General features: G+C 42.5%; 1 protein-coding gene across 1 annotated transcript in view; it reads left to right on the forward strand.

Annotated features, from left to right (window-relative positions):
* The window catches only part of fam171a1 (family with sequence similarity 171 member A1), a 124,787-nt gene that overhangs the window by 66,690 nt on the left and 45,727 nt on the right, over positions 1-12,370 (forward strand). The window contains exon 2 of the mRNA XM_007906399.2: positions 9,443-9,670. Coding sequence (XP_007904590.1) covers positions 9,443-9,670 — 228 coding nt within the window. The remainder of the gene's footprint in view (positions 1-9,442; positions 9,671-12,370) is intronic.

A 12,370-nucleotide genomic window follows, 5' to 3' on the forward strand; every position in this document is an offset into this window, starting at 1 on the left:
CCCTCCCTCCCCACTTTCAAATCCTGCTTAAAACCTTCATTTTTATCTTGTTTAAGGTCACCTCTTTCCCCCCCCCCCTTCACTCCCTCTCCCCCTTGCTCGGGGTCAGACTCAGCCAATGTCAAGCTCTCTGGGACGCTACCCTGCATGAAGGGCACCATATAAATGCAAGTTGTTCTTGTAACGTAAAATATTTGGGAACAAATATTTTCAGATGTCAGTTACAGAGAATTAGACCTTTTCTAATTTTGATTTATTTCTGTTCCTTGAATTTTTTTTAATGAAATGTGGGTCAGAACATCATGGGAGAGGAGACTGGGCTGGAGAAGCTGTGGAATCTGTGGGATGTGATGACATTCAATTCCTGTCACTGCAGGGGTGATCATTAGCTCGGACTGCTCTTGATCTTGACTGCTCTTTGTGGAGTCCTGTAGCTCAGTGGTTAGAGCACTCGCTTTGCAAGTGAGAGACCTGAGTTCAATTCCAGGCAGGGCGAAACCTTGGGCAAGTTTCCTTACTCCACACGCCTAATAATAATCCCTCCAAAAAACAAAAACAATAATTAAATTGGTCATTTTCAATCTATGACTGTTTGTGGGACATTGCTGTGCGCAATTGGCTGCCGCGTTCGCCCACAAATATACAGTCAACTCACTTTACAGTATATTCTGTGAAGCGCTTTGGGACGTCCTCCCGACGTGAAAAGCGCTATATCAAATGCAAGGATTATTATTATTATTATTGATAACACTGCAATTTCAACAATCAATGGTGAGACCAACTGCTCTCCACTGTTACAATGCAATACAAATTTACATTTAGATAGCGCCTTTCAGTTTGGGAGGACATTGTAAAGCTCTTAACAGTACTGGCTGGGATCTGTGGGGATGGGGAGAGATACCTACGCATTGAAATATCCCTGTGTCTGGAGTGGAATGCTCACTCTCTCCCTGGAGAGTCAGGCACTGCTTACCTAATTCCATACTGCGTTAAGTGCAGGTTGGCAAGACCTAGGAGTTGGGGACCCCAGAGTGCACGTTGTGATACTCTAGTGTTAAACCAACTAATGCCATGGAACATTTTGTTTGTTCCAAGAGGCTAGCGTTCCCACTTCTGCAAATTATTTGAAATGACTAAGAGCCAGTTTTTCCTGTTCCAAGTTCCCAAGAACTCCCCAATCTCTGCACTTTTAACTGGTGAAATATTGTTTAATTGATAGATATGTGTGTCTTGAGCTGTGGGCAGGAGGATCGTGGAAATGCTCTCATAAGGCTAAAATTCCACACCTTGCCATTGAGAGGACTGTCTGGGAAGTTTCCTGCTGCTCTTCCAGCTGAGACCACACTACCCATTAGGGCTTTGGCTTCTAGGTTTAACAGGAACCGAGTGGGAAGAATGACTGGTCACAGTGACTGGTCTGGCCCTCCCAAGCCCTGCTGTTGTGCCAGGCGTGCTGCTCTGTGGGTCCTCTGTTTAACTTCTGAAGGGAGGCACCTCTGACAATTCAGTGCTCTCCCACCATTGCACTTTGTCAGCTTAGATTAAATATGCGCTTTGCTGGTACACTCAATGTGTAGCATTATAACTACAGTAATGACACATTATGTAAATGCTAATACTCAATCAATGAGGTCCCAATCCATTCGTTACTTCACATTGTTGCTCTTCAATGTATCCAGGTCCGTGTAAACATTTAGCAGACTTTCCTGTTTGTGTTCAACCTTTTGAGACCGGCAATACACTGACAGTGTACATAAGTGCATTCAAATTGCATTATAGCTCTAATTCAAACAGTCCATTGTATATCACCTGAGCTCACAGCCGAAACACTAACCTTCAGTGACAGGACAGTTTTGGCAGCATGTTGTCAACTGGAGTCTAATTTTCAAACAATAATCTTAGTTTGTGATACAGAGTCTATAATATCAAAACATCAGGCATGAATTCTAAATTGTAACTTCTCTCGAAAATTGTTTGAGTATGAAATGGTTTGCAAAGGTGTCTGTTAGAATAGTGTCAGACAAAGCATTTAAAAGAGAATTAGACAAAGAGTATTAAAGGATACGAGGAAGGAGCAGGGAATTGAACTTCCTGGTGTAGTAAACACATGAAAAAAACAAACTTGGCAGCCAATTTGTACAAAGCAAGCCAAGAGGTGAGTGATCAGTTTATCTAGAGAATTGTTAGCCAGGGCACTGGGAGAATTTGTAAGATTCTCCAATAGATTTATATCACTCCACCATTGGCGACCATGCCTTCAGCCCCTACCCCCTGAAGCTTTGGAACTCCCCCGCCCCCACCCCCCACCCCCCCACCCCACCCCAATCCCTCCGCCTTGTCCCTTCCTTTTTGCATACAACTGAAGACCTACCTCTTCGATTATGTTTACAGTCACCTCCCCCATTTCCTCGGCCCGGCGTCAAACTCCGGCCCTGTGAAGCACTCTGAAACACTGCTACAACTGAAATGCAAGTTGTTATTATAAATAGCAAAGTGGATGTGTCTCAAGCTGATTCTCTGTAACTCCACTCAGGCACCAAACTCAGTTTCAATTTACGTGAAGTCGGATTTTGAACGAAAGCGGCTTCTGGCTCCTGGCAGGTGATCAATGTCCAATTCAAAGTTGCCGAGGATGTAGAAGCACATCCACATATATATATATATACCTGCAGGATGTGCTATTTACAAATCCTTTTTGTCGCCGATTCTTGTAATTAATTTCTGCAATGACTCAATGCAGTTGTCTTGAAGGGTGATCTCTGAAGTAAAACTTTTTTATATACAGTTCAGGACTGAGCCTCCCGGCAGCAAATTTGCAACGTTGACATGGATCATTTTTCTTCCCTTCCTAATTTGGATTTGCTACAGATTCGAAACCCAATGTAAATGTGCCTGAAGTAAATGGTCCGTTGCAGCAGGCGGAACAACAGGAAGACCATTGCACGCGCCAGTTGCCTTTAGGTCACAGTTTACACTTTGTTTTCAGGCTGCCATACCTCCGCTAATATGTGGAGGGTCCAAAAACAGTTCTGCTGGGCTGAGCCTGCCAGCAGCAAGAACACATGGCCTCTGACAACTGTTATTTACATGGCCATTGGGGACAGAGCTAACTCCAGAAACATTGGAGGAAATCACCTCTTTTGTTGTGTCCTGGCCCCTCTGAGGGCAGCAGCACATTTTGTTTACTTTCTGGGAAGATATCCATGTTGCTGTAGCTCACATCTACTTATAAATAACAATTCATTTTTTTGGATCACACTGGACAGGCTATAGAAGTAACCATTTTCGGCTCCATTATATAAAAAAAACTTGCTTCTTTCTATTGTCCTATCATGTTGCAGGATCTCAAAGCTGCTTGTTCAGATAATTACTTTCAAGTGGAGTGGTCGTTGTTGTTTTAGCAGGCAAATCCAGCAACTGGATGCAATAGGTTACAGCCTGGTTCAATTGGTATCACTCTTATCTGAGTCAAAAGGTTACGGGTTCAAGCACCACTTCGGGACTTTGAACTCCCAAGTCCAAACTGATACTGCAATATCTCATCCAGTGTCTTGGCCAACATTCCCACAGATTTTTAAAAAATAGGTCATTCACTTTCATGCCTATTTGTGGGACATTGTTATGTGGAAATTGGCTGCTGTGTTTGTCTCCAAATACAGTCAACTTTGCAATAAAACTGAATGTGTGTTGACATGATGAGATGCTATATCAAATGCAAGGATTATTTATTATTATTTTTATTATAACCATTGCACCAGCAATGGCCCAGAAACATGAGATGAATGACCAATTTATCTGGATTGTTGCCAAGGATGCTGGGAGAAACAACAACAAAAAAATTACATTTGTTAAAGCACCTTTCACGTCAGGAGGATGTCCCAAGGTGCTGGACAGACGGTGTTTTGAACCCGAGCTGGGGGTCAGGGTCAGAGCAGGGGGGGAGCAGGGAGATTGAAAGCACGGTCGAAGTGGAGGATAATCCTTGCATTTGATATAGCGCTTTTCACGTCGGGAGGACGTCCCAAAGCGCTTCACAGAACACACTGTAAAGTGAATTGACTGTATATTTGTGGGCGAACGCAGCAGCCAATTGCGCACAGCAATGTCCCACAAACAGTCGTAGATTGAAAATTACCAATTTTTTTTATTATTGTTTTTGGTTTTAGAGGGATTATTATTAGTCGTGTGGAGTAAGGAAACTTGCCCAAGATTTCTCCCTGCCTGGAATTGAACTCAGGTCTCTTGCTTGCAAAGCGAGTGCTCTAACCACTGAGCTACAGGACTCCAAAACTTGCTTCTTGAGATGGGTCTTCAAGGAGGCAAGGGAGCGGGCAAGGCAGAGGGACTGCGGGATGGAGTTCCAGAGGGCAGGGGCAGTGTGGCAGAATGTCCGCCAGTCAAAAGTGGGGTGAGCGAGGCAGGGGACGTGAAGCAGGCCAGAGCCTGCTGAGCGGAGGGAGCGAGCAGGATGGTAGGGGATTAGGAAGTCGTAGAGCTAGGGGGGAGCAAGACCATGGAGGGCTTTGAAGGTGAGGACCAGGATCTTGAACTGTATCCTCATTTCTGATAAGTGCCATGACTTTTTTTAACTTCCAACTGTGCAGGCAGATGGAAACATAGTTTAACGTCTCATATGAAAGAAGGCTCCTCTGAAAATGTAGCACTCCCCAAGCAATGCACTGGATTATCAGCCTATAAACTCAAATGGAGAAGTAGTAATGCCAATGTGAGGCTTAGATCTATACTCTTCTGAGCCAAACTGTTAACCCCTGATGAACGGACATAGTATCAGGACCTTTGTTCAAAGCTTTTTAACTGGATAATCCTTGCATTTGGTAAAGTGCCTTTCATGTTGGGAAGACGTCTCAAAGCACTTCACAGAATATATTTTAAAATGTAGTGACTGTTTTGTGGGTGAATGCGGCAACTAATTTGCAAACAATCAATGTCCGACAAATGGCCTTAAAGTGAATAACCAATTTTATTTGGGGGATTGTTGGCCAGGACCCTGGGAAAAACTCCCTTTTCTTTTTGAAAAGTGCTACACCATCTTTAACGTTCACTTGAAAGGGAAGATGGGACCTCGGTTTAACATCTCACCTGAAGGATGGCACTTTCAACAATGCAGTACACCCACAGTACCGAACTGGGAGTGTCAGCCTACACTATGTGAGTTCAAATCCCTACGTGGTGGTTGAGCCCACGGCCTTCTGCCTCAGAGGCGAGAGTGCTGCCAAGTGAACCAGGCCTACACACTTTGGGACACCAACATGCTGTCAGGTGGTTACACACATGCCAGATTGATTGTGGCATAGAAGGAGGTACCAGTTTCGATCCAGGAGGAAGAATTAGCACAGGCCACTTGTGAATTTGGCTGGCTCTAAACCAACACTGACAGGTGCGAGCAATGGGCCATGTAAGTCACACTCCACTGGGGAATGACGTGTGGCACTTAGGAGGAATCCCAAAGAGAAAAGAACAAATGTGTACATGCAAAATTAGTCTGGCTGCTACGTGCTCAGTTTAAAGAAGTCCCATCTTCCTGGGTCACCTCCCTTTTCTCTCCCTTTCACATGCACCTACAAAATACACTCAGAACAACAACAAATTGCATTTATTTGGTGCCTTGCATGTCGGGAGGACTACACTTTATTGTAAATCCTATGAAGCACCTGAAAATAATGATATAATAAGGCGTAAAATCAAGCCAAGGATTATTGCTATTATTCCCAAGAAGAGGAAAACTTCCCCCTTTATTCTTGCCTTCATGATCTTGTTTCCTGGGTAAAGTGAAATCCCACCGTCTTTCAAAAATCTGGTCAACGGGCGTATTGTTGGTTGCTGAATTGAGTGTAAGGACCTGCCATTTCTGGGTTACTGCAGAGTAAGCTGCTAATATAAATCATTTGGAAGCTGGTGCCCTCATAACGTTAGCGAATTTCACACTTGCGTCTTACGATAGTCGAACCCATTTATAACATAACTGTGGAATTGAATATTTAGCAATGACATTTTCTTGCATTTCTGTATCGGGTCTATTTTAATTTTACTGTACACCTCAAATATGTAAATACTTCCTACTGCCCACAACCTTTTTAATGTGAGCTGCTGGTTTTGATGATTTTCACTTCTCTCTGGAAGATTTAATCTGCCATCTTGAAAATCCCATTAATGGAGATTAAGGTTGGAAACTGGGTAACTCCAGCCCCACGAATAAAGTGTTTGAATGCCAAAAATGGCCCTATTATTGCCATTTCTTTCCAAGCTGTCAATTTGAATTTATATTTGCAGTGCAAATGAGTCAGAGGTAGAAATTCCAGCTAACACTTTTTTTAAAAAAAAGATTTTGAATAGTGCATTGACTGAAGCAGCACTGAGGACTGAATGTAACATAGGAATTGGATTCCTTGCTCTAACCTCTTCATAAATGATTCAGTGAGGCTGTTGAATAACAAAAGTATTAAACATACTAAAACCTCATATGAGTGAATGGTGTGTGTTTGAGAGAGATGGTTCCCTCTGAGTTTTTAGGGGTTTTTTAATGTGTGTTGGGAGTGGGATTTGACACTGACATTCGGTCTGGTTGCTTGAGCCTTGACTCACCTGCAGCAACAGTTGGAATGTCAAGTTCAGAGGAATTTAGTGTTTCCATATTTTGCTTCTGCTAAAGAAACTGGAGCATGTTGGGATACTGTGTCAGAGGTCTCAGTGTACACCAGAATCTTGGCTGAGTAAAGTATCTTTATGTGTGAAGTAGGGGAAAAGTGTTGGCAGGTTATAATAATCCATGCTTTTGATATAGAGCTTTATCATGCTCTGATATCATGCCTTATCAAACACAGTGTGAAGTGTAGTTGCAGGTGAAACACGGCAACAAATTGTGCATGGCAATGTCCACAAACAGTGAATGACCAATTTTTTATCTCAGGATTGTTGGGATCATGGGATGTTTAATGCTCACTTGAATAGGCATATGGGACTTTGTTTTAACGTCTCATCCAGAGGATAGAACCTTCAACAATGCAGCGCACACCAAAACTATATTGAAGTGACAGCATAGATTATGCAAGTTTAAGGTACCAATGTGGGGATTGTATCCATAATCTTCTGACTCAGAGGTGAGAGTACTACCAACTGAGCCAGGGTGACATACAGTGGGTCAGATAGCCCGCTTATATGTTAAAGATTTATCTGATGCATGTTGACATGAGGACAGTTCCTGGAGACCCTCAAACCCATGGTGTAACAGGAAGCTCGATGTCTTGGAGCTTTTATTTGTTGTTGTTTGCTCTGGCCTCAAATCCTCAACTGTAATTTGTTCAGGGCCGGCTGTGCTTTGCTCTGTGCCTTTTCCCCAATGCAATGCATTCCTTTATGCTGAAGGTGATCTGTCTTTTTTTGCCGCTCTTCATTACAGCTCTTGTTTTGTCATTTGTGTTAATTGCTTCTCATGTTGCTATGGCTATAACAATACCTGCAGATACCATCTGGGCTCAATTTATTGAAACCAAAAGCTGAGCTGCCCCTAGTTGTATGTACTCTCAATGGACGTATTTGGTTAATGCTTCCAAATTTTATGAACAAACATTGTTGCCATGGAATCAGTAATTTCATCAGTAATAGCTGAGATTAACATGCAGGGGATTGAACACAGTGAGTGGGGACAATAGATATTTTAAAGCAGTGTCGCGGGAGTAAGGATTCATGCCATGCACTGTTGAAGCAGTTTCAAAGGCTTCCTTGCACAAATCGATATAAACACCTCCAAATATATAAGGAGAGTACCTACTTCCTCTTTGAACGGTCAGGATCCCTCTCTCCTTTCCTAGGTGTCAAACTCCGTTCATGTTAAGCACTCCGCCATGAAGTGAATGCCTGATTTTATTTGGGAGCTTGTTTGCCAGGACACCAGGAGAAACTCCCTTCTCTTTTCAAGTAGTACCATGAGACCTGAACATGCATACAGATCCTCAGTATAACATCTCATCTGAGGTACAGAATGTTGTCTTATTGCTGGATGGTTTGCAGGGTGAAGTCTCACTTAAGTTTCCAGTTGGTTGGGATAGTGTAGGGAAAGGTTTATCCTGTACCTGACTGGTTGCCTGGACTGGTTGTGACGGGTGCTGATTATCACCTAGATGAGTGGAGCACGTTACGGGGGGGAAACACACTCTTTAATATTGGATGAAATCTTAAAAACTGAATTTCTGTGGAAAAGAAAGCCATCACAACTCTGTTTGTACATGCGTATCTCTCTCTCACTCTCTCTCTCTGTCTTGCTGTGCTTCTCTATGTCTCTATTTCTCTCATTGAGCTGCTTTCTGTTTCCTTTCTCTGCTCTTTCTCTCACACACACACATACACACATTCTCTAAATCACTTGGATCAGAAATACGAGTTACCGAGTAGAAGGTTACAGAACTTAGAGAATAACATTAAGTCTATTTGATGACTTTACGAGGATGATACCGGGGATAATAGACTATAGTTATGAGGAGAGAATGGAGAAGTCGGGTCTGTTTTCTTGACTATTTGGAGTAGAGAAGGTTGCCATGGGGCCTGATATAGGTGTAGAAAATTTGGTGAAATTTTGGGCCTCAGGTGCTGTCTCAGGGGGTTGGAAATGACCACCCCAACAACCCACCCTGTTGGAAATTATGTGAAGTTAACCTTTACAAGATGCAGGAACGCAAAGCCTTCATTTGCAACATCTAAGAAATATCAGTTCTGCTAAATGTTCTGCTGTGCATGTGTGACGCAATGGTGATTTTTTTTCTACTGCTGTCTCTGCCTTTGTTCTCTTTGCTTTCAGAAAGATTAATTTTTGGCTCACCTGCACTGTTGGGTTTCAAAGGGATCAAATCTAAGTGACATGGCATACGACTTGTGTTTTGGTGGTGTCCTCCTCAATTTCTCTATTTATTATCTATTTCTGGTTCTATAGGAGCTGGACACCCTCCAGTATCTTGTCCAAGTGGCTGTTCTTAGCAAATGAGTGTCAAAAGTTTATTTGACTTGGGAGGATATTGCAGCCAAGCCAAGATCTTGCACTTACCCAGAGGTTCACAATTTCCAGCATGATTTGAGTTTTCCAGCTCAGATTGAGAAATCCTGGCTAATTTTTGACCATTTTCTTGCCCCTTCCACTCATTCTCCCCCCCCCCCCCACTGTTTGTGCTAGCACTGGAGCGAACATTGAGGCCAGAATGTCACCAATTGGTGCTCAAGCTGAAACCCCCTTACTCTGCTTGCACTTGGGACTAGAGGCTGTTGAGTACTTGAGTACTGGTTCTGAGTAGCTCTGTCTTTGCCAACAAAGCCTGTCAGGCTGTGCCACATGCTTTTGAAAGTACCTCCATTTAATGTTTTACACTAAATATAAAAGTCTTTTTAATAATTTTCTGTGCACAAGTTCTTACCATGTCCTGATGTTTCTTTCCAGAGGTGACGCTCAGGGTCCACGTGAGTGATTCAAGTACTCATCAGCCTCTGGCTAAAGCCTTCATTGAGATTTTTACCAACCAGACCTCCTTTGCCTCAGGATATTCAGGAGCAGACGGGGTGGCCTTCATCAAGTTTGACTACACGCTCGGAACGCCACTGCTCATCGCTGCAACACAACGTGGTTTCCTGCCAAATTCCTCGCCATGGCAAGCCACCAAACCACCCTGTGAGTGTGTCAACTTTACCAACAGCGAAATAATTCTTGTATTTTTTTTTCTTTCCCTCTGCAGAAATGGAAAGTTTGTTTTGAGGGGAGGAAGGGAAGAAAATGGGGATCGCGTGGGTTACAGGGAAGTACATTGTGCAAATGCACCGACCGGGTGGTGCGGTGAATGGAAGGCAGGAAATGTACCCTCCTCAAACACACATGATTCCCGTTGTGTCTTCTTATTGGAAGCAGTTGTTGTGGGTTAGAAACATGGAGACGCTTGTTTAGTAGATGAAACATTCTCCTGTCTTTAGCTCTGCTCACTCAAGGCCTCAAATTGGATGAAATGAGTGTAGGCGTCAGGGAAGCTGCTACACAGCAGCAAAAATGAACACAAATCATTCACATTGATTCATATATCTAGATAGCCTAAAGTGGTCATTTAAAATACCCAAGTGGGGATCATGATTGAAAATAGGAAAAGGTCCTCCAGACATCATTTCTCATTAGAAGAAACTTAGCATTGATGTGGTTCCTATTAAGGTATTGCTCCAATATGAGTTCAGTTTTGTGCAGATGTTTCAAACTGAACACTAATCACATCTGGAGTGCTGTAGCTCAGTGGTTAGAGCACTCACCTCACAAGTGAGAAACCTGGGTTCAATACCTGGCAGGGCAAAACCTTGGGCAAGTTTCCTTACTCCACATGCCTGATGATAATCCCTCAAGAAAAAAATAATAAATTGGTCACTTCAATCCACGACCGTTTGTGGGACACTGCTGTGCGCAATTGGCTGCCGCGTTTGCCCACAAATATACAATCAATTCACTTTACAGTGTGTTCTGTGAAGCGCTTTGGGACGTCCTCCTGACGTGAAAAGCGCTATATCAAATGCAAGGATTATTATTATTATATTCTGTGAAGTGCTTTCAGTAAGTCAAGAAGACGTGAAAAAGCACTATATCAAATGCAAGGATTATTATTTATTATATCTGTAGGTAACATGTCCTGTTACAGTATTTGATCCAATCACATCAATCACCTCACTTTGTGACTTTTTCGGGACATACAGTGGGCAAATTCGCTGCGAACACATTCTCTACACTGTACAATAATTCCTGTGAAGTGCTTTGAGATGTCTTGATGATATAGTGCTACTTCAAATGCAAGGATTATTATTATAATTGAAGCATTGATATGTATAACGTGAAGGTTTATTGATGCACCAGAGTTTATTTTGTGCTGAAATATGAGTAGCTGGTTCTGTTCTGAAGGTTATGATGGGAATTCATGTCTATCTACATGACAGCTGTTAATTTGGTTTTGGTATTAAATTTACAGATGCTTTAAATTAAAATGGACCATATAAACAATGCAGTTTAGTTTGCCTTCTGGTCACTGCACAGGAAAGATTGAATATAAGTTGCTGCGTTAGACCAGCTGCAAATTAGATTGATTTGAATTGTTGGTAGAATTCTGTTCTCTAGTGTTAGGAGCGAGAGAAAGAATTGATTATGGAATAATAGCTAATCATTATGCAGTGCCTTTGCCACCTACAGAGCAGGGAATTGTACAGCACCACAGAACAGTAGTTATTTTATGTATACTTGTACATCTGGTTACAAAACCTAACATCCCATGTACAAAAAGGCTTCACAGTTGTGCTATCTGCAGCACCACAAGAGAGAAAGCAGAAAGGAAGAGCAGAATTGAGAAATGAAAAGAATCACTTCAGGTAGAGAGGAGGTGATTTGTTGGTGTAGATAGGGGGTGATTGCTGTGTAAATTGGCTGCCATGTTTAGAGGAGGACATTTTCTCCAGTCGTTAGGTAGAGTGAAGTTAGTGGAGGTGATTTGCATGTGTGGAAATTTGCTACCGTGTTTGTATACAAAATAAGTAGTCACTACAATTTACTGAAAATGCAGGGATTATTGCTCTCTCGACATGGAAGGCAGCTATATAAATGTAAATTTGTTGTTGAAACCTATGAAATATTTTATATCACCCGAGATGGGGGTGGGAACCGAGGAGGGTGGGGAGGGAACAGGTGACCGAAGAAACGGTCAAAGATAGACCTTGAAAGAGATAAGTGAGGGGATCAGTCTGCGGGTCTCCAGGATACATTTCCAGAGTAGGAGCAGATAGGCTAAAAGCCTAACTGCCGAAGATGGGGTGAGTTGGGTGGGGGGGTATGTGGCAGGCTGGGGCCTGCTTTAAGGAGCAGCCAGATTTGGATGGTTTGAGGAGTAAAGTGAATTGATTGTATATTTTGTAGACAAAACGCGTCATCAATTGCGCACAGTAGTGTCCTGAAATAGTCATGGATTGAGTGACCACATGTTTTTTGAGGGTTTATAACCCCTGGAAAGCAATCTGCCGTTCGACTAATTAACGACCGGGTTCCAACTTACTGCTAGGTAAACAGAGGCATATGGAGTAAGAAAACTTTCCTAAGGTTTTGCCCCGCTCAGCAATCAAACCCAGGTCCTTTAGCTTGCGAGGCGAGTGGTCTAATCAGTTCGCTACAGGATTCCATTTCATATATCGAATGCAAGGGTTATTATCAATATCAAAACAATAAGTGATACGGATAAAGTAACACACTAATTCAAAGTAATTGAAGAAAGGAGGAGTAATGTAAAAAGTTTTTTTTAAATATGAGAGCATACACATGAAAAGTATCTTACAATGTTTAAAGTTTGGAATCTATGAAGCA

This window comes from Callorhinchus milii, unplaced genomic scaffold (assembly GCF_018977255.1).
Source record: "Callorhinchus milii isolate IMCB2004 unplaced genomic scaffold, IMCB_Cmil_1.0 Scaffold2, whole genome shotgun sequence".
Lineage (NCBI taxonomy): Eukaryota > Metazoa > Chordata > Chondrichthyes > Chimaeriformes > Callorhinchidae > Callorhinchus > Callorhinchus milii.